Source organism: Odontesthes bonariensis, chromosome 12 (assembly GCF_027942865.1).
Source record: "Odontesthes bonariensis isolate fOdoBon6 chromosome 12, fOdoBon6.hap1, whole genome shotgun sequence".
Classification (NCBI taxonomy): domain Eukaryota; kingdom Metazoa; phylum Chordata; class Actinopteri; order Atheriniformes; family Atherinopsidae; genus Odontesthes; species Odontesthes bonariensis.
In genome coordinates this window covers 31,627,537-31,649,878 of record NC_134517.1, presented here as the reverse complement: position 1 = coordinate 31,649,878, position 22,342 = coordinate 31,627,537, and the positions used below count along the sequence as shown (strand labels likewise).

General features: G+C 42.1%; 2 protein-coding genes, 1 long non-coding RNA gene and 1 pseudogene across 3 annotated transcripts; all 4 read right to left on the bottom strand.

Moving 5' to 3' along the window:
• Window positions 1-6,075: 6,075 nt before the first annotated feature.
• On the bottom strand, window positions 6,076-8,248 carry LOC142396038 (trace amine-associated receptor 1-like; annotated as a pseudogene).
• A 4,264-nt stretch (window positions 8,249-12,512) lies between these two features.
• LOC142396240 (trace amine-associated receptor 13c-like) lies at window positions 12,513-13,786 on the bottom strand. Its single transcript, XM_075478793.1, has 2 exons — window positions 13,614-13,786; window positions 12,513-13,329 (listed from the first exon to the last, which is right to left on the bottom strand). Exons 1-2 carry the CDS (start codon window positions 13,784-13,786, stop codon window positions 12,513-12,515), a joined length of 990 nt encoding a protein of 329 aa, XP_075334908.1.
• Window positions 13,787-17,598: 3,812 nt separating this feature from the next.
• Window positions 17,599-18,740, bottom strand: LOC142396288 (uncharacterized). The gene is made up of 3 exons (XR_012772523.1): window positions 18,670-18,740; window positions 17,902-17,940; window positions 17,599-17,682 (listed from the first exon to the last, which is right to left on the bottom strand). It is a non-coding gene; the product is annotated as an uncharacterized LOC142396288 (long non-coding RNA).
• A 602-nt stretch (window positions 18,741-19,342) lies between these two features.
• On the bottom strand, window positions 19,343-20,377 carry LOC142396239 (uncharacterized). Its single transcript, XM_075478792.1, has 3 exons — window positions 19,995-20,377; window positions 19,626-19,794; window positions 19,343-19,536 (listed from the first exon to the last, which is right to left on the bottom strand). The coding sequence occupies exons 1-3, from the start codon at window positions 20,371-20,373 to the stop codon at window positions 19,410-19,412; spliced, it is 675 nt and encodes a 224-aa protein (XP_075334907.1). The 5' UTR covers window positions 20,374-20,377; the 3' UTR covers window positions 19,343-19,409.
• Window positions 20,378-22,342: the final 1,965 nt, after the last annotated feature.

Here is a 22,342-nt window from a genome sequence, read left to right as displayed (position 1 = left end):
TGGCCTATGCATGTACTTTGATGAAAGATGGGCTACACAGTATACTGTACGGGAGACAGTCTGTACACGCGATTACGAAATCCTGGTGGTTTCATTTCGGCCTTTTTATTTACCCAGAGAGTTTGGCCAGATTACCATTATTTTAACTTATGTGCCCGGACCGGACTTCGAAGGGGCGGCGTCCAAGCTTGCGGACAGCTATAACAATGCAATGGCTCGGTCAACGGAACAGCCAGTGTTTATCCTAGGGGACTTAAATTTGTGTGATTTGTCGAGTCATCTGCCCACGCTCTACCAATACGTGGACTGCCCCACACGCGCAACGCGCATCCTGGATAAATGTTTTGGTAACATACAAGACGCGTATAAATCCATCGGAAGACCTGGACTAGGAAAATCGGACCACAACGTTGTGCACCTGCTGCCACGGTACAGAGCGAAACTGAAGCGCGACAAGCCAGTAACGAGAAATATTCAAGTATGGACTGATGAAAGTAAGGAGGAGCTGAGAGACTGTCTGGACGAAACGGACTGGCAGATCTTTTTTAATTCCTGTGACGACCCACATGAACTGACCGAAACTATCACCTCATATTTAATTTTCTGCGAGAGCACCGTCATTCCGACAAAGACTGTACGGATCTACGCCAATAATAAATCATGGATTACGAGAGACTTAAAAGCATGTATAATAGAGAAAAAAACAAGCCTTTGTCCAGGGCAATGTGGAACTTGAGAGGGAAAAAAGGTGTGAACTGAGAAGCAAATTGCAGAAGGCTAGGTTGGACTACAAAAATAAAGTGGAAAAGCAATTCTGTTCTGGCAATGCAAAAACTGCATGGGAAGGTCTAAATCAAATGATGGGGAGGGAAACAAAACAAGGAGGTGGCCCACCCCCTACCCTGTTTTTTGCAAATGACTTGAATACCTTCTACAGTAGATTTGATAATATGGACTTCAGCACTGAGCGGGAGGAAGTCTGTAAATCTGTGCCGGAATACAACTCAATTAATCTGACTGAATATGAAATCCTCTCAAGCCTGACCCGTATTAAGCCCAATAAGGCTCCGGGCCCTGATGGTTTGAGTGGTAAAGTCCTCAAGTTCTGCTCTTACCAGCTAAAGGGTGTGCTGACCAACTTGTTTCAGATACTGCTACAGACATTCACAGTTCCCAAGACATGGAAGCAGTCAAATATTGTGCCAGTTCCAAAAAAACCTGGCGCAACTGAAATGAATGACTTTAGACCCATTGCTCTCACTTCCATTCTATGCAAATGCATGGAGAGAGTAGTGAGTAAACATGTAATGTCCAGTGTGTCCAATACCTTAGACCAACTACAATTTGCATACAAATGTCAAAGGGGTACAGATGATGCAACTACAACACTTCTCAATGTCTTAACCAAACATTTACAGGTTTCCTCTCATTATGCTAGAGTCCTGTTTATAGATTTTACATCTGCTTTTAATTCTATGCAAATTCATGTACTGCTGCAAAGACTTGTTGATTTAGGGGTTAATGGAGGAGTTATTCATTGGGTTAGGGATTTTCTTTCCGACCGCCCTCAACAGGTTATCTTGGGGAATATTAAGTCAGAGCCCACTGTGTTAAACACTGGAGCACCGCAGGGTACCATTTTATCTCCCTTATTGTTCTCTATATATACAAATGAATTCAAAATTCAAGAACAACATTTTAGATTACTTAAATATGCTGATGACATGGCCCTGGTTGGTTTAATGCAGAAAGATAATGTAGAAAGAGAACATGCCTTTGCCTGCCACACATCATCTCTTCAGCAATGGTGCCAAAATAGTTTTTTAGAAATGAATGTAAGTAAGACTAAAGAACTTACCTTTCAAAATGATGAGGACCTTTTACCAATAACCATAAAGGGACAGACAGTGGAAGTTGTGAATGTTTTTAAATATCTTGGCACTCTTCTAGACAGCAACCTTAGTTTTAAAGAAAATACAGATTTTATTTATAAAAAGTGTTCACAACGACTGTATCTCCTACGTAGGCTCAGAAACTTTGGCGTGAACGAGGACATCCTGCAAACAGTGTATAAAAACCTTGTAGAAAGTGTTCTATCATTTAATATGATAATGTGGTATGGGAACCTGAACATGCAGCGAAAAAATAAATTACAGAGAATAGTGAATATGGCCACAAAGATCACAGGACAGCAGCAAAAGCATTTAAATGTGATGTATGATGAACAGATTTTGAACAAAACCAGGAAAATCATAAATGACCCCTCCCATCCTCTCCACAGTGAATTCGAACTCCTACCCTCTGGGACGCGTTTTAGGGTCCCCAATGCTACTAAAAACATTTTTAAGAACTCCTTTGTCCCTAAAGGAATAAGGGCGATAAATAACATAGGAATTCACACTTAATCCACCCCCCAGTCCTTTATTGGTGTAATTATTTATTTATTTATTAGTGTATTCCCTATATTTACTACTCATCAGCTATTTTGTTCTTTTAAATACTCTGAGTGCTAATGTACTTTCATATTAACTTAGTATTTTAAATTTGTATTTTATAACTTCTGTTCTCCTCTTTTGCTTTGTACAAATGCAGTGCTTGAATGCTTGTGTATTGTGAAATTATTGTCTTAAATGTTTATATGTCTATGGTGAAACTGAAGACAAATTTCCACCTTGTGGACAATAAAGTATTCGTATTCGTATTCGTATTCGTATTCAAACGTTGCCACTGGCAACTCGCTCATGCACACACCACAGATGCACACTGCATGCTGCACGGCATGAGGCACGAGTAGCCTACCAACATTTTCATTTATGCATATTCAATTATTTATGTTTATCACAAAAACTGATGTTTGCAATGAACTGAAACCTGTCCTCTGGCTGTTTATAATTTTCACGATGTCTGCTTGCTTTCGAGCCCGACCCGAGTCCGACAAGAGACTCTAATTTTTTGTCCGAGTCCGACCCGGCCCGTCGGGTTCCGACCGGGCCCGTCGGGCTTCGGTCGGGTTGCCATACTCTACACTGCACCTCCTGAATCCGAGATTCGACTATCCGTCGGATCCTCCTCTCCAGTACCCCCGAAAAGACCTTACCGGGGAGGCTGAGGAGTGTGATCCCCCTATAGTTGGAACACACCCTCTGGTCCCCCTTTTTAAAGAGGGGGACCATCACCCCGATCTGCCAGTCCAGAGGCACTGCCCCCGATGTCCATGCGATGCTGCAGAGGCATGTCAACCAAGACAGCCCCACAACATCCAGAGCCTTGAGGAACTCAGGACGGACCTCATCCACCCCCGGGGCCTTGCCACCGAGGAGTTATTTTACCACCTCGGCGACCTCAGCCCCAGAGATGGGAGGTCCCACGTCCGAGCTCCCCAACTCTACTTCCTCATCGGAAGGCGTGTCGGTAGGATTGAGGAGGCCCTCGTATTCCCCCCACCGACTCACGACGTCCCTAGTTGAGGTCAGCAGAGCCCCGCCCCCACCATACACGGTGTTGACGGTGCACCGCTTTCCCCCCCTGAGCCGCAGGATGGTGGACCAGAATCTCCCCGAGGCCGTCCGGAAGTCGTTCCCCATGGCCTCCCCGAACTCTTCCCAAGCTCGAGTTTTTGCCTCAGCAACCGCCGAGGCCGCATTCCGCTTGGCCTGTCGGTACCCGTCAGCTGCTTCCAGAGTCCCACTGGCCAAAAAGGCCCGATAGGACTCCTTCTTCAGCTTGACGGCTTCCCTCACCACTGGTGTCCACCAGCGGGTCCGGGGATTGCCGCCACGACAGGCACCGACCACCTTACGGCCACAGCTCCGGTCGGCCGCCTCAACAATGGAGGCACGGAACATGGCCCATTCGGGCTCAATGTCCCCCACCTCCCCCGGGACATGGTTACAGGGGATTCCGCCAGCCGTTCCCAACAGACCCTCACAATACGTTTGGGCCTGCTAGGTCTGACCGGCTTCCTCCCCCACCAGCGGAGCCAACTCACCACCAGGTGGTGATCAGTTGACAACTCCGCCCCTCTCTTCACCCGAGTGTCCAGGACATATGGCCGCAAGTCCGACGATACAACCACAAAGTCTATCATCGAGCTGCGGCCTAGGGTGTCCTGGTGCCAAGTGCACATATGGACACCCTTATGCATGAACATGGGGTTCGTTATGGACAGTCCGTGACGAGCACAGAAGTCCAACAACAAAACACCACTCTGATTCAGATCGGGGGGGCCGTTCCTCCCAATCACTCCCCTCCAGGTCTCACTGTCATTGCCCACGTGAGCATTGAAGTCCCCCAGGCGGAGGGAGGCTACCCTCTCGTCTACCGGGGTGAACCCCAATGTACAGGCGCACAGCCGGGGGGCAATAAGTATGCCCACACCTGCTCTACGCCTCTCACCGCGGGCAACTCCAGAGTGGAAGAGAGTCCAACCCCTCTCGAGGAGGCTGGTTCCGGAGCCCAAGCCATGCGTTGAGGTGAGTCCGACTATATCTAGCCGGAACCGCTCAGCCTCGCGCACCAGCTCAGGCTCCTTCCACAGCAGAGAGGTGACGTTCCACGTCCCAAGAGCCAGCTTCAGTAGCCGAGGATCAGACTGCCAAGGTCCCCGCCTTCGGCTGCCGCCTTTAGCTAATGGGAATTTGCTACGCTAGGTTGCTCCAGACTAGCTAAAGGGACCTGGCTAGCTATTAGGTGGTTTTCAAGGTTGTGAAACCGAAATACCAATTCGGATATTCTTGCCTCAAAAACTAATAATAATAAAAATGTACCATTATTGTTAAAGGAGGCAGAGGAGTAACAAAACTGACACATGGAACAAGGGAAAGCAGGAGGTGGAGGGAGAGAGCTGGTAGTCATGCTATACTAGAGAATCAGACACACTGCTAGACAAGGGAAAATGTGTCAAAACATCAAAGATCTAAATAAGTAGGTGCTTGAATAAAACAAATACCGTGTTATTGGGTTTACAATGCAAAAGTGTGTCACCTATAAGAAGAAATTCAGTGGTATTTAATTTAAGAGAAGTGAGAAGTTCAACAGAACATTACAGGAAGTGATGCAACATGTCTTACCACAAAATGTATGCATGTTGCTGTGTATATGGTAATACATAGTAAGATTTGTAATGTTAAGAGGTGAATAGTTGAGGTCAGGCTCTTGTCTTCCATCGAATTGAAGTCAATGCCATGTACTCATTAGGATAGCTGTGCAAGTGTCTATGTGTGTGCCTGTGTGTATTTGTATTTCCATATTAATCAGGTCCAGAAATGAGGAGCCCACCATACCTGTGGGGTCAAACGTGTTTTGTGGAAACCAAATGGTGGGCCCCACATGTTCAGAGTGATCTTTGAGGGTCAAAACATTTTTTTTATGGTAAGGGCTAGAACTGAGTTATGATTAGGTTTAGGGTATGGAACAGTTGAATGCATTATGTCAATGGTGAATTACCATAAAGATAGACAAACAAGCAGCTAGTCTGTGATTATTTCAGCAGGAAAATACCAGAGCTCATTCCAGCTCCTCTCCTATTCTTTATCCACTCAGTACTGATGTCCCTCTTCTCTCAGGCTGCACATCAGACCACCATCTTTATTATCTTCCTTGCATCCCTGCTTTATAAACATACGTAACTATAACAAGCACAATTATAAAAGTGCACATGGATGCTGCCAAATAGTCGTGGAAAAAAATCTACATTCTTTGCCCACCTCCCCTGTTACATCTGTGGGACAGATTAATTCTAATCACATTTATCTGTTGTAAATTTCTATCCAGGGATAAGACAGTAACACTAAAAACTCAGAAAACAGCCTCAGTTCTCAAAAGAGAGGAAAATCTTACTTTTCTCTATGTTCAACTTAAAATATACAATGAAAAAGTAGTCATAGTGACACTGGAGAGAACAAAACAGATATTTCCTTTGTGCTCTATAGTTGTTTTAGTTGGTAATAGGCAGTAAATCCTGATCCATATGTCCATTTCACAAAAGACAATGAAATTCATAGCTCTCAAATGTACTGAAAAGGGGGACAGAAGAGGTATGATGGCTCATTCTTAGATTGTGGATAACTGAGAACCTCATTTAGAGCATATTTTATTTGTTATGTAGTATGTCTCACAGGAGCCATGTTTCAATATCTGAAGAGTGATGATGAGTTTAACCAGTTTTCTAAACCAGGGGTAAAACAGTGCATAGATCAGAGGGTTTAGACATGAGTTCAAATAGAACAGATAGTATATAATGAATACTAAAGTGCTGTTCAGCAAATCATCTCATGGAAGAGAGATACAGTAATATGGGCAGAAACAAATTAGAAACACAACTACAAGAACACCAAGAGTCCTGGCAGCTTTTAGCTCAGATTTTCTTGTTTGACTCACTGAAAGCTGCAGTGTGACAGTTGTAACATCAGAGCGCATGGCCCGAGCCTGAGACACAGCCACCACAAATACTCTCATATACAGAACTATGATGACAATGACGGGAATAATAAATGTTATGACAATATCAATAGTTCCTGTTATGTGGTAAGTAAAAAACTGACATTCACCATGACACAAATTGAGCTTGGTTCGTTGAGTCAGGTCATCTTTTAAAAATGAAATGTTGTAGAGAACAGAGCAGAGCCAACACAGACACACACAGAGTTTAACTCTTCCCTCAGTCACTCTGCTTTGGTAATGTAGAGGGTCACAAATTGCCACATAACGATCAACTGATATGAGCACCATGTCTCCTACAGAGGCAGAAGTGATGATGTAGTTAAAATAAATATATAAAGAACATGGAAGATCACCAAAAAACCAGCAGGATGCGCCTTGAGAGATTTCTGCCAGCATTCCCGATAGACCAAGGAGAAAGTCTGACACAGCAAGAGAGACTAGGAGGATGTTAGTGGGTGTATGGAGCTGCCTGGAAAGAGACAAACATCATCAAACCAACTAGCCCTCAAATCTCAGTTCAAACAATTCAAACAATCATTCACAATACAAAAGTTAGAATACTTCTGTAGATGTCATATATAAACCATATGGTATGGTGTTAATCTGACTTTATAAAGTGCAAAAATATTCAGAAATCAGAATGTCATTTCAGCCTTTTTTGTCAGGGTGCCAAATCATTCAACATCAGCTTGAAGAATATTTACATTAGATATAAATTATGAAAATTTAGATTAAACAAAAATGTATCCCTGCCTGTTGTGAGAGAATGAGATTATGACAAGTAAGTTCAAAGCCACATTAAAGTGATACTCCGGAGTGGATTCAACCTGGGGTCATTTGAACTGTGATATCCAGCCAAGTAGCCCACCCGCAGTTTTTTCGATATTGGATGAACATCAGCTGAGTTACAGAGTTATCCCGAATAGCTTCGTACAAGGGTTAATGGATCCTGGTCCGTATCTCCAAAATTACCACACTAAAATCACATGCCATGACACCAAACTTCTACAGTAGTACAAATATGGTCTGTACTCACAAAGCGATGCATTTGGAAGTTTGAAAATAGTCCAGGAGTTTATTATTATCAACACAAGCCTAATAGCTTCTCTGCAGCTAAAGCTTCGTCGACGTCACTTCAGGAAACTGGGAGCTTCAAAGTAAGATGAGGGTTGATCTACTAATGTAGACAACAAAGCAAGGCTGCTCAATTTCTCCATTGATAAAATAATTTCACAACTCTACAACATAAGAAATTCATAAAAAAACATGTAGAATATAGCATATACTTTGTTGTCTACAGTAGTAGATCAACCCTCATCTTACATTGAAGCTCCCAGCTCCCTGAAGTGACGTCGACGCAGCTTTAGCTGCAGAGAAGCTATCAGGCTTGTGTTGATAATAATAAACTCCTGGACTATTTTCAAACTTCCAAATGCATCGTTTTGTGAGTACAGACCATATTTGTACTACTGTAGAAGTTTGGTGTCATGGCATGTGATTTTAGTGTGGTCATTTTGGAGATACGGACCAGGATCCATTAACCCTTGTACGAAGCTATTCGGGATAACTCAGTAACTCAGCTGATGTTCAGCCAATATCGAAAAAAACTGCGGGTGGGCTACTTGGCTGGATATCACGGTTCAAATGACCCCAGGTTGAATCTACTCCGGAGTATCACTTTAAGAAGGAACATGGAAAACATCATAATTTGATGGAGCACTACTTTAAACCAGGGAGACACCAGCTTCTTGCAGGAGATGTTGTAGAGGTGTGGAAGGCAGAGCTCTGGTTCGTCCAGGATCTCCATTTCCAGAGAGCTGTAGCTCTGACTTCTTTCTGAAGCAAACTTAGATATATAGCTGATGTCTCTTCTCTTCCAACTCCTCCCCTACTCTTCGTTGGTCCTTGCTCCTTATTTGGGCAAGGGCAATTATCCAAGTATAGGCAAGGCAAGGCAATTTTATTTTTAGAGCACAATTCATACACAAGGCAATTCAAAGTGCTTTACAGCTACATTAAATCACAAGAAGGCAATAAAATCATTCCAAAAACCCCCCCATAAAAAATAATCATAAATTCATTAATTTAAAAGTGAAGAGTGCAGATAAATTACTTTCAGGTGTCATATGCACAGCTAAATCGAACTGTTTTCAGCCTGGATTTAAACATTGTCAGAGTTGAGGCCTGTCTCACATCTTCTGGAAGGCTGTTCCAGATTTTAGGGGCATAAAACTGAAACGCAGCCTCACCTTGTTTCGTCCTGACTCTGGGCACCAGCAGGAGAGCCCTCCCTGAGGTTCTCAGAGCCCGAGTTGGTTCATATGGCTCTAACATGTCAGAGATGTACTTTGGCACTTGACCATGAAGAGACTTGTACACAAGCAGAGCTGTTTTAAAGTCTATTCTCTGAGCGACAGGAAGCCAGTGCAGAGACCTGAGCACTGGACTAATATGGTCGTATTTCCTGGTTCTAGTCAGGACTCGAGCAGCAGCGTGCTGGATGTACTGCAGCTGTCTTACAGCCCGTTTAGAGCCCAGTGAGCAGGCCGTTACAGCAGTCTAACCTGCTGGAGACAAACGCATGGATCAGTCTTTCTAAGTCTGGTTTAGACATTATTCCTTTGATTCTGCCAATGTTTTTTAGATGGTAAAAAGCTGCTGATGTTATAGATTTAATGTGGCTGTTAAAGTTCAGGTCTGAGTCCAATATTACCCCGAGATTTCTAACTTGATTATTAGGTTTTAGAGAGAGAGTCTCAAGGTGACTGATAACACTTTCTCAGTTTTGTCTGAGTTTAGCTGGAGAAAATTGTTTTGCATCCACACACTGATCTGTTCGTTGCAGTGACACAATGTATCTACAGGCCCGTGTTCTCCTGCTGTCAGTGACACGTAATTCTGAGTTTCATCTGCATAGTTGTGGTAGGACACATTATAGCTGCGTATTAGCTGGCCCAATGGAAGCATGTACAGATTGAACAATAGGGGTCCTAGGATTGACCCCTGGGGAACCCATTTGGACATTTAAGTCCCCTGTTATGACTAAACCGTCAAAAGCAGTGCACACAATTGAAAGTAGTTCAGTAAAATCATCAATAAAACAATTCTGTGGTGATTTTTAAATGGTGATATAAAGTATGGAAGATTGCTTTTTATCTCCATTTTGAATGACACATACTCAAATGATGAAAAAAACCCGAATGACAACTTGATAATGGTGATGTGGACAGAGCCAATATCACCAATATTTCAATATTTCAATATTTCACAGCTCTATACTGCTGAGCTGTACTTCCACCTCAATGGCAACTCGCATCGCCAAGCCTCCTCCTCCACCCGACTTCACCTCCACCTCTGCAGCAACTCTCACCAACAGGCTTCTTCTGTCCAGCTGTACCTCCACCTCTACGGCAGCTTCCACTGCCAAGCCTCCTGAGCCAAGCTACACCTCCACCTCTGCGGCAGCTTCCACCACCAAGCCTACTGAGTCCAACTAAACCTCCACCTCTGCGGCAGCTTCCACCACCAAGCCTACTGAGTCCAACTGCACCTCCACCTCTGTGACAGCTTCCACCGCCAAGCCTATTGAGTCCAACTGCACCTCCACCTCTGTGACAGCTTCCACCGCCTGGCCTCCTGAGCCCAGCTACATCTCCACCTCTGCAACACCTTCCACCGCCTGGCCTCCTCTTGTCCAGTTGCACCCCCACCCCAATCTCTATAATTGATAGCAACATCACTCCTGTCTCCACCCCTCCGCTACAACCTGGAAGGCTCCCTCTGTCTCTAACTATAGAGGAGGTTGGAGCTGAGCTCCAGAATGGTGGCCAACGACGTCATGGTATGCCGAAATAATCAGTCTTCTGGTAGCGAGGCCCTGGCAGCTCCCTGCCCGCCAGGATCTCCTCTCTTAAGCAGAGATATTTCACCCTCGCCCAGAACTGTGGCGGCTGTATGCCTACCTGTTGAAGAGGCCAACTTAATTGCTAAGGGCTTGCTGTGGTGGCAATAATTCAGAGGGCATATTGTCTCATAACTCCTCCACTCCTCTTTCTCTTGGAAACTGATGTCCACTCTCCCTCACCCTGCGCATTAGACCACCATTTTTATTACTTTCTCCTTGACTCTGCCTTTCCCTGTGGCTATCGAGACCATCGAGAACTTTCTCCAAATAAGACATTGTCACATGAACAGCATTTGCTGTTTATTTTTAACCTAAAAAAGTTTTCATGAAAGTATGCAATAATCAAATTAAGCCATATGCTGTATGCCATCCGGGCTTCACGATGATGTAGTGGTTAGCACTGTCCCCTCACAGTGAGGGGGTTCCAGGTTCAATTCCCACCTGGAGCCTTTCTGTGTGGAGTTTGCATGTTCTTCCTGTGTATTTTTGTGGGTTCTCTCAGGGTACTCCAGCTTCCTCCCAACATGCAGGTTAGGTTAATTAGTGTCTCTAAAATTGTTCCGAGGAGTGAGTGTGAGCGTGTGATGTTGTTTGTCTCTGTGTGGCCCTGTGATGGGATGGCAACCTGTCCAAGGTGTACCAAGCCTCTCGCACACTGGGATAGGCTCTATTTTCAAAACAAAGTTGCTTTTTCAGATTTATTTTCTCGGATTTCTTGGACTGTTACATGATCTGTCAAGCTGGCTCCAGCAAATATTAAGATGCTGGATACTGTTAAAACATAGCACTGTTTTGGAGTGAGGAAATCAGACCATTACTCTGTGTTTGGAAATCATTTGGATCTAATAAAGATTTTCGATGGGCAAAAATAATGCAAGAGCATGGGGGATATACATGAGCACAACTCATAAATAAGACAATGCTCTCTATCATATAAGCAAGAATATTAATCGAATTGGATATGTGATTCGTGCAAACACTTTTATCATAATACAGTTTTATTTTGAGTAAACTGAAGAATATTGTTGTGCATGTATATAGCCACTGTTTCTCTCTCATATCCCCCCATGTTACATTTTGTATTTGAACATTTTAAAATGTCTCTGGTGACAACAGCATATTGTGCTTGTGACTTTCCTCTGGGTATTCTGGCTTCTTACTACAGTTCATATGAGGTTAATTCATGCTTCTAAAGTGACTGTAGGTGTGTATGTGAGTGTACATGCTTTATTATTCATTCTTTTTTTTCCCCTCTCATTCATCTATGCATTAGCCCTGTGATGAATTCACCCAGCCTTTTGCTAGATGACAACTGGGACAGGCTCCAGCTCTCCTGCACGGCTGAACAAAATAGGGGAAATACCAAAAGCTGGTGAATAATTGAGTTGTTAAAATGCCACCTGAGATGCGATACTTCATGCTACATTACATTTTTATTATATAATTTTAACAAAGTATGTTAAACAATAATGAATGAAAAAATAAATAAATGAAACCCCAAAAAGACAGATGAAATGAGAATAAAATCAAAACACATGAAAAAGAAGGATAAAAATTAGCAGAATAAAATGTAATTAAATTAAAGACAAATGCTGATATAATCTCAAACAACTCCAGTATTAAAATCTCTTATGTCAGATTACCAATCTAAAGAATCATTCAAGGCTTTTTCTTACCTTGATAATCAACAACCTCAGTTACCAACAGTACAATCACATCCAAGCTTCAATGTTTTCATGTGGCAGAGATGCACCGATTGTGAATTTCTAGGCCTATACTGATGTTAAGGATAACAATTTGCTGGAGGTGTATAGGCTATACCAATTATTTTTGTCCTTTATATTCCCTTCAATGCGAGGGAAACAATGAAAAATTAATAACATATTTGAATAAGCAGAAATACTTTTATACAAACTTATCTAAAAACATTTATTATTAAATTTCACTTAAAAATCTTTGCCATAATGATAATAATAATATTAATAATAGTAGTACTAATAACTGTTTCTAGGCTTTTTTTAAACTTTAGTCAGTGCAATCTCAATGGGTGCTTATATGGCCTATAACCTTTGCTTGACAACACACATAGGCCACGCACAGATATTTCAGACAGTTCTACCTATGATTTTTTTTTTTTTTTTATGTTTTACCGAGCAGATTTATTTCTCTACAATATGTTGGCCTCACAAGAACCAGGCTGTAATATCTGAAGTGTGACAACAAGCTGTACTGCTTTTCTGAACCAGGGGTAGAAAAGTGCATAAATCACTGGGTTTAGAGTGGAGTTAAAATAGAAAAGGTAAAAAACATAATATGCAGGTGAGCCACTGAGCAAATCGTCCCCTGCAAGAGAGACACAGTAATATGGGATGAAACATACTAGAAACACAATTACAAGAACACCAAGAGTCCTGGCTGCTTTTAACTCAGATTTCCTTGTTGTTTGACTCACTGAAAGCTGCAGTGTGACAGCTGTAACGTGAGAGCGCATGGCCCGAGCCTGAGACACAGCCACCACAAATACTCTCATATGCAGAACTGTGATGACTGTGACCGGAGCAAAAAATGTTGTAACAATGTCAACTGTTCCTACAATGTAGTCAACAACAATCACACATTCTCCATGACAAGAATTATGCCTGCCAGGTTGAGTCAGGTCATCTTTTATACAAAAAAGACTGTAGAGTGCAGAGCAGAACCAACACAGACACACACAGAGTTTAACTCTTCCCTCAGTCACTCTGGTTGGGTAATGCAGAGGGTCACAAATCGCCAGATAACGGTCAACTGATATGAGCACCATGTCTCCTACAGAGGCAGAAGTGATTATGTAGGACAAATAGTTAAACAGAGAACACATGAGGTCACCAAGAAACCAGCAGGCTGTGTTCAGGAGGATTTCTCCAGGCATCAACAGGGAACCAACAAGAAAGTCTGATACAGCCAGAGAGAGGAGGAGGATGTTAGTGGGTGTGTGGAGCCGCCTGGAAGGAGAGAAAAAAAGCACCAGTAAACATAAAAGCCATTATATTCCAATGTCAAAACAATAAAAATCAACTTGAATGATATCTGATCTGAGTGCTGAACTGCTGCGATGACATTTAATCCTCTTTTTCCTACGTTAAGTTAAAACAAAGTGTCCACAGGTGCAACAGTCGACTTAGTGCTAACTCAGATACAGCTAGTGTTTACATTTAAAGCTGCTGTAAAATAAATAACTAAATTAATTCATTTAAATATACAAGAATTAAAAAAGGTCTATCTCTGCCTGAAGTGGGAGATTGAAACGATGACGAGCAGGTTGAGAACCACAGTGGTCAGAGAAATGGAGGACAATATGATGTGAAGAAGCACATCTACGGTCCGAGGAGATGCGGGCTTCTTGCAGGAGGTGTTGTAGAGTTGTGGAAAGCAGAGGTCTGCTACCATTTGGCTCTCCATCTGAAGAGAGCTGCAGCTCTGGCTGCTTTCAGTAAAACCTAGTTATGTGACAAGTGCATCTCACCTCCTTTTGCCCTCCCTCTTCTATCTCCCACCCTGACTGTCCACATCACACAAGTATCTATAGTTCCTTAGTTCCTACACTAACCTTTCAGTGCCTTGGTGTGGGTAAAGATTTCATTGTCACTTGTTAAATTTGTTTTTATTGACAGCAAGATTTTCCAAAATTATCCAGATGAGTTTTCATGAAATATGGCTGTGATAGCGAAAAGTCAATGTTATAGTTGTTTTGCCAAAATAGCCAGATGTTGATTTGGGCATTCCAGATTTGTAGGACATTTTTATATAGGGCGAAAGGCAGGGTACCTGGACAAGCTGCTAGTCCCTCAGAGGGCCAACACGGACACAAACAACCGTGCACACTCACCCTCATTCCTACAATAAATTTAGAATCACCAATAAACCTTACATGCAGTTTTTCAGCTTCAAGCATGAAGCAAGCAAGTGAAGATGTACCATAAGGCAAGGCATGGCAAGGCATCTTTATTTTTATAGCGCATTTCATACCACAGGCAACTCAATGCGCTTTACATAAAGACAAGGCATTTAAAAGAACAGCATAAAGCAGCATAAAAACAAGCAATTTAAAGAGAATAAAAATTAAAACACAGTTAAAAGCAATCAAAGAAGAAAAGAAAAGAAAAGAAAAATGGGGGAAAAGAAAAATATAGACTCAACCATAAGCACACCGAAAGAGAAATGTTTTTAACCTGGATTTAAAAGTGCTTACAGTTGGGGCTGATTTCAGTTCTGCTGGTAGTTTGTTCCAGTTGTGTGCAGCATAACATCTAAAAGCTGCTTCACCGTGTCTCGTTTGAACTCTGGGCTCCACTATCTGACCTGAGTCAGTAGATCTCAGAGCTCTACTGGGTTTATACTCTACTAGCATGTCATTCATATTCTGGACCTAAACCATTCCGTGATTTGTAGACGAGTAGCAGATCTTTAAAATCTATTCTGTATCTGACCGGGAGCCAATGTAAAGACTTGAGAACCCGGGTGATGTGATCTGATCTCTTTGTTCTGGTTAAAACTCGGGCTGCAGCGTTCTGAATGAGCTGCAGCTGTTTGAGACTCAGTCAGAAGACCGTTACAGTAGTCAAGTCTGCTGGAGATGAAAGCATGAATCAGCTTCTCCTGATCTGTTTGGGACATGAAACCCTTAATTCTGGATATGTTCTTAAGTTGATAAAAGGCTGATTTGGTGACTGATTTGATATGATTGTTGAAGGTCAGGTCTGAGTCTCTCAGCACGCCAAGGTTCCGGACTTGGTCTTCAGTTTCTAGAGACACACTGTAAATAATAATCCGTTAATTTGACGGTGAAAATCTGGCAGCCGAGTTGCCAGAATTTCTCCGTAAATTTAACGGTGAAAGGACGTCCGTTATTTTAACGGTGAAAATCTGGCAGCTGAGTCGACAGAACTTCTCTGTAAATTTTACGGTGAAAGGACGTCCGTAAATTTTACGGTGAAAATCTGGCAGCTGAGTTGCCAGAATTTCTCTGTAAATTTTACGGTGAAAGGACGTCCGTTATTTTAACGGTGAAAATCTGGCAGCTGAGTTGCCAGAATTTAACTTTGGCAGAATGAATGTTGAGGTCACTGTTACCCTTTGTTTCAAACACATTTAACACATTGTTTTTAACACTCAACTTGAAACTTAACCCCAATAAATATTTAATTCACAATAAACCACACAAATAACCGTGTTTCCCATAAAATTGTTTATTCCTATAATTTACAACTCTGTGCCCCCATCAGTTGTTTGTCATTCTAAGTATTTTTTACTAAATTTTCTTGTTCTCGTTAAACAATATGATTGAAATTACTTAACACATGGAAAATCTGGCAAAAGTCCAAAGATTTCAACAGTCTTTCGGTATAGAACATTCCCCAAAGTCCACAAACCATCCAAAGGGGTCAAAGGCGTTGCCTTTCTGTGGCATGCAAAGTCAAAAAGGGGGCAGTACTGGTCATCAATAATCCAACCTGGCTTTAAGGAGTGTTGAACGAAGAAGGTATGCTGCTTCAACCTCTGCTGGTTCCACTGTGTGAATCAGGAGCATCAGTGCAAGCACAGAGCTGTGAGAACGAAGACAACATTATAAGTCATGAGTATCGATAGAATAAATGATACAATTGATTTGTTACATGAAATTTCCACCACTTCAGTGGGTGCATAGTCCATCAGTTAAACCCCATTGCTGTGGTGGAACCTGAAGATAACAACTACAGTACACTGCTCATACAAATAAAGTTAACAGCAAAACACCACAATATACAGTATAGGCAAAAAGTTTGGACACCTCAATGAATTGTCATTATTTTCATTGCCATTTACAGTACATTGTACATTTAGTGGAGGGAATCAAAACAGTGCATGAACACCTGTAGAGAATTCTGTGATTAAAGAATTACTATGCAACTTTTTCATAGTCATGAAATGGCTTAGAACTCAAGGTTTTGCTTCACTGGCTGTTTTGGCGAAAATGGCAATATTTCTATCTCTATCTGGTGGCCCTAGCCCGAAACAGCACTTGCAGTTTTGACCAGAAGCGTGCGCTATACGTTTTGGATCTGCAAGTCTTGCGTGACTCGAGAGGAACAAGCGACTCATTCCCTTTCGTTGGCTAAGCAGTTCGCTGGAAACTGGCTGTTAGCTGATTGTAAATATGATGGCATAACCATTGGTTATTAACCAACGAAACAAATGATTGGGGCTGTAGATAAATGATTAGCTAATGTAACCGGCAGGTTGTTGTAGCCTTAAGTGGGAGGAGTGGTAGACTTTTACTTTAAATTTGCGCAAAAGGCGGCAAAATTGACAGCTGTTTCCTGACTGGGCAGGCTGATTTCACAGAATTATGACTGACTTTTTTGCATTGCATTGTTTCGGTGTCCTTTACAGCCCCCGCTGAGTGTATGCGTGTGTGTGTGCGCGCCTCCTATACCTGCTGTCCACTGCTCTTCTGCAGCCTCTCGATCATCTCCTCAAACTGCGCTGAGCTCCTGTACTTCTGTAGCTGCTCCATCATGCCTCATCGTCTGCGCCCAGGTCGTAGGCTTCGCCGTGTCGAGGATGAAGGCTGTGGCCACGTACAACCTTACAAACACACACACACACACACACACAGAAAGAAAAGGTGGTCACGCACACAAATATGATAACCCTCGCACACCGGCTGGCACGTGTACACACAGTTGTTCAGCGGTAGAAACAGGTGAAGGTGGCCACACACAAATCAATTTCACACACACATTGTTTGAGCAGTGTAATATTAACCAACACAATTACACAAAGCTGCCCTGTCTCACCTTGGAAAGGAACTGATGGGTCAGCTGACAAGCCTCGTATCTTGACCATACTGCAGAGGTGAGTGGGACGTTGTGGCTCGGCCTGGTACGAAAGGGGGACAGGGGAGTTAACACAGGGAGCTTACAGTTTGCTGCTGGGAGCCCTCTCACACCACAATGCACCACAGGCAAAGTGACGAAAGGTAACAGAGGGTTGCTTAGATTTACATTTTTTTTTGTTTTACCCCATCAACGTAAAACATGTCATTGCGCACACCCATACTATTAGGATGACGCCCTCTTAATGATAGATCAGTCAGATGAGTGGTTTGAGTTATTTGCGGAACAGACAAACAACCCCACAGCAAGAAGAGACAAATATATTCCTTGTAGTAAAAGATAGATCTGATGTGAGTGAACGCAAACTGCAAAGAACGTTTTTACAATACCTTTGACAGCAGCTTTTTAGCCTGGGCCTTCCTTTGAGCATCGCTGGCAGAGGGTACTCAATCCTTCTTAGTGGTCTTCACTTGTGCTGATCTTTGGTAGTACATATAGGAACATGAACATGTACTGGTTAACATCACAAAGACTAGACAAGAATTACATTAAAACTGACTGTTCTCATAAAACCATACATTTTATTTTAAACCGTTCGTTCACAAAATTCTGCTCATATGCTAGCCAACTCTGGATTTATCTAGCAACCTCTAGTTGACAATTGCATTGTCTTAATGAAATGAAAAATAAATATCTTACCAACATGGTGGGCCTGGAGGCCTCCTGTGTGCTCTTGTCCTGTTAAAACAAGGTAGGAGATTGTTAAGGAATGAGGTCTTGTACAAAGACAGACAGTGGGAAGATGGAGGCAAAATACAATTTTGACAGGCATTAGAATTTACAAATTAAGCTGAAGACAATGAAAAGCTGGTCAAATCAAAAGACTATAGTGAATATGATGAGATCATAACCGATCATTTTCATGTGTCTCAATACCATGGCTACCTTTTGAACAATCTTAATCATAGACTGGGAGCCAAACATTGTTCATCCATTAGTATTTTATTAAGTTTATATATTGAGGGCCAATATAGTCATGTAAAGCCATATCGTATTTTGTAGATACTGTATTTGGTTGCTCTTGATGTAACAAACCAAATTTTGCACCGCCACACAGATGACAGCCAGGCTGTTGTACCAAGTTCATGGACACAGCTTAGTCTGGCGCATCTCACATAGATAGGAAGTTCTCCAAGATGGGATCAACAAGCATCTTTAAAATGCCAACATTTGTGCACTGATAAAGTGATTTGTTTCAAGTTGTTTGCATTGTTTTTAGCTTGTAGTTACAACAGCATTAGAGTATATGCAGAGGAGCATTTTGCAGAAAATGTTAAGACATACAACATATTACCACACTGCACTAAAACAAATTTGTTAATGATTGACAAAAAAAAAAACTGTAATCACTACTCAGGCAGTGTGTTAATGATATTGATGATCTGAGGAGTAGTATCAATATCTTACCTGTATCCAAAGGAATGCATCCTGAATGCATCCAGTCGACCAGAAGGGCCAGTTGATCATCTCTGGTTGCAGTCCCACGCCTGAATATACATGCCGGTTCACTGTTAAACTCTCTCAGTGGCAGAAAATGCACAAATATAATTACATTAGCACTGTATATGGTTGTTATACGTATTACTATTTTAAACATTTTAAATAACTTCTACGTACCTGCACTCATCATGCACTCCGTGACAACAACCATTGTGTCTTAATTTAATTACTGTATGTGAGACAAAACTCAATCACCTTACATTTGGCAGTAAAATATTTATTTCCATTTCTAAAACAAAAGTTTGCAACTTTGAGAGCTAATAAAAAATAAAAAAATAAAATCATAGATAGATCACTAGAGTATTCTAGGCATAGGCATTCTAGGAATATCAGGAACATAAAGTACATGCACGCATGCGCACACACACTCACACACACACTCACACACTCGCACACACACACACACACACATGCTCGCACATTTTGCAACCATCCTAGAATGTTTTCCTTCGCCTAAGATGTACTCTCTCTCTGCCAGTATCAATGTTAGAATTCTCTGTGATATTTGGGAGCTACCATGTTTTCAACATTACACCTTCATTCTGAACTCGTTAACAGATTTCAACAATATTTATCATCAACAAAAACTTTAACTTTAACAAAACGTTAACACGTTTCAAAGAAATGCCTAGGGCAGCTGTTTGAGACTATTTCCACTCGTAGTCTGCCAGGTCTGAAATCAGGGTCAGAACTCTGGGGTTGACAGGGAGCACCTTTTTCTGCTTTCTCCACTCCACCTTGGTTCCCCGTTCTGGGTTTATGGCGAAGAAGCACCTTAAGTAAAACAAATGTGTAGGTTTTACCTAACTTTACCTAACTAGAGTGTGACCACCTATTGTTACGATATAAAATGACAAACTTACCTCTGTAGAAACTCAAGAGTGGAGCGGAGCTCCACTGGGTAGTGGATGTTGAAAACATAGTAGCTCCCAAACATCAAGCAGACAGCCATCATGAAGGTGGTGATGTGGTCATTGACTACCTCCTGATCAATGGACAACATGAATGTCTGGGCTGCAAAACACGAGGACCCTAAAACGACAGACACAAAGAACAAAACAAACAGCCAATAACAAAAGAGTTAATGTGGTTCACATTAAGAAACCTGTAATGCCTCCAACATGATTATGAACAACCTCCATATTTGGCACACATTAGAGACACATTACACCCCCCCCCCCCCCCCCCAGTCATTTCAGTACAGTACTCTTTGAGAGTTTAGGCAAACTTACCACACACAATGATGCAGGGGTTTGGTGGAAGCTTCTCTCGGTCAATCTCCGGGGCCAGACAAGTGTCATCAACGAAATGGAAAAGGTTTTCGTCCTTCTCAGCGAAATGGGTCATCAGAAGGATAATCATCTCAATGATCTCTGTGCAACTACCTGATGGCCCTTTTGCAGCATGGCACTTCATCAGCACATCCTGGACCTTTTTGTTTTTTGGGGCAATTACATTTCTGAGGAATTCCAGAAGACGCCTGCCCTTTCTTTCCACATTTCCAATGAAGGTGCCGATGAGACTGAGACCAGTCAATTCTTCAAAGTGTGCAGCCATGCCAGGCTCTTTAAACAGAAAAGGCCACTCTTGGCAAAGATGCTTTAAGGTCATCCCTTTGTTGATGTCTGCTCTTTGGGAGAAGTAAGTTGCCACAACCAACGCTTTGATCTCCTCTGCATTGTAATCCATGTCCTCGTGTATCTTCTTCATTTGTTCCTTCTTCATCTTCTGACTCTCCACAGTTTCAGTCATCGGCATAAACTTTGGATCCCACTTCACACACCCGTAGGTGTCCTGCACAGTTGCTCGTTGGCTTGGTGTGACTTCATCTGTGTCTTCTTCCTCGGTGTCTTGTTTACGTCTTTTAATTTTTGGTGTGTCTGGTCTTTTTACGTTCTCCACACGAGTCTGTAGCTGCTTGGCAATCGAGTCATATCCAGAACCAACAACATCACCATCGATAACATCTTGGAGAGACTTTGTGTACTTTGCCACCATTCTCTTAGCAATCTGTGTCATGTTCTTTTTGGTAGGACTGTTGCACACCTTAATTACAGCTGCTACGACAACCCTGATCATTTCACGTCTAAGTTTTGGAGAAGGCCTTTTCTGTCTTTCCAGACATTGCATGAGCTCTTCAGAGAGTTTAGCCCAAGGAATTTCAAACTTCTCAATCCAGTTGACTGAAGAGGATGGTGTGTTACATGATGAGGACAAAGAGGAAGTGGGCGATGTCACAGAGGAAGTGGGCGATGGGGTGCAAGACACCACGTTAATCGGAGATGCACACACTGAGGACAATGGTGATGTGACAGACTCTGTAATTAGACAAGGAAAACATTTGTCCACTTTTCAACACAAAATGATGCTGGTTTTGTGAAGTCAATGGTCAGAAAAGTTAGATTTAATTCTTACCATTTCTAGCCCAGGTAACAAGTCTCCTGGCTTGAATTGGTTTTAGTGTGGGCAACAAATCAGCTTCAGTGACATAGTGGAGGTCATCCAAAGTCTCTACACCCACCGCTTTGAGAGCATCCATCACTGAACTTAGAATGTCTTCAGAGTAATCTGGAAATACTGTAGTAATGGTCCTTCTGATTATTTCAGTCTGGGATTCTGCCATTTCTATAACAAACAAAAACAATTTGGACTGTGTTACATTCACAATTCTATGCAAACAAGCATCTTGCATTTGCTTTTAACGAAATCAAAACTGTATCCAAGTGCTCTAGCAAAACCATGTATGCTTTTTTGGCATGGGCATGAGCTTTTTTTTCATGAAACAGCAAAAATATGACAGAAGCTGGGTTTTACATTTGGTAAAAATGGCAAGAACATTGACCATCATCCGGTTATTTGAATCAGTTCTGATTGGTACATCAATACAATTTCTGTTTCACATTTATACTGACAATATGCTGTGCTTCAATGGGACAATCTGGTGTCCATCTTTTATGTAGGATGACAATGGCCAAGCATCAAGAAGGTCATTAATGTGAAAGCATTGCAATTTTTCACTTTGGTTTCTCACAGAGTACATGTGGTAATGTAGTAAAAATTCTGTGGCATATAGCCTCAATAGAAAATGAACAGAAGTGTCATCCTTCACTATGACCTGAATGAGTTCACCAAATTGAAACAAATCATCATTCCTAGTGGCAACAAATTGACCCCTCTTGTAAGTTATCCCTTTGTACTGAACGTCTGCTGTGATCTTAGCATTTGTCTCTGTGAAACCAAACTGCACCACTGCACTGTTAATTTGTTCAGTGTAAAGCTCTGAACAAAATGGCGAACAGTCCTTCATTTGCAAATCTTGAGGACCAACAGATCCAGCTGTAAGGTAAGCCTGTAACAACTGATGTTGGTTTGAAAGGGTGAGAGGCAGGTTTTTAAAATTCTTCAATTGTCTTGCACATCTTTTGAAGTAGCTATGCTTACTTTCAAAGCGCATAGCCCAGACCTTAATCAATGGGCCAAAATTTAGCATCAATCCTGGATAGTGGCGTAAGTAGTGATGTTTGGGTCTCAATTTGGAATCAGGAAATAGTGTCTCCCGAGAGTCCATGTATTCCTGAAT

What these genes read in the sequence shown, in the direction of transcription:
- LOC142396240 (XM_075478793.1), bottom strand. Translation starts at nt 13,786, where the DNA reads ATGGAGAGCCAAATGGTAGCAGACCTCTGCTTTCCACAACTCTACAAC. An exon ending in GTTTCAATCTCCCACTTCAG is followed by an intron (nt 13,330 to 13,613) that starts GCAGAGATAGAC and finishes CTCTCCTTCCAG; the next exon opens with GCGGCTCCACACACCCACTA.
- LOC142396239 (XM_075478792.1), bottom strand. Translation starts at nt 20,373, where the DNA reads ATGACCTTAAAGCATCTTTGCCAAGAGTGGCCTTTTCTGTTTAAAGAG. An exon ending in CCCCTGCATCATTGTGTGTG is followed by an intron (nt 19,795 to 19,994) that starts GTAAGTTTGCCT and finishes CTGTCGTTTTAG; the next exon opens with GGTCCTCGTGTTTTGCAGCC. An exon ending in ACTCTTGAGTTTCTACAGAG is followed by an intron (nt 19,537 to 19,625) that starts GTAAGTTTGTCA and finishes GTTTTACTTAAG; the next exon opens with GTGCTTCTTCGCCATAAACC.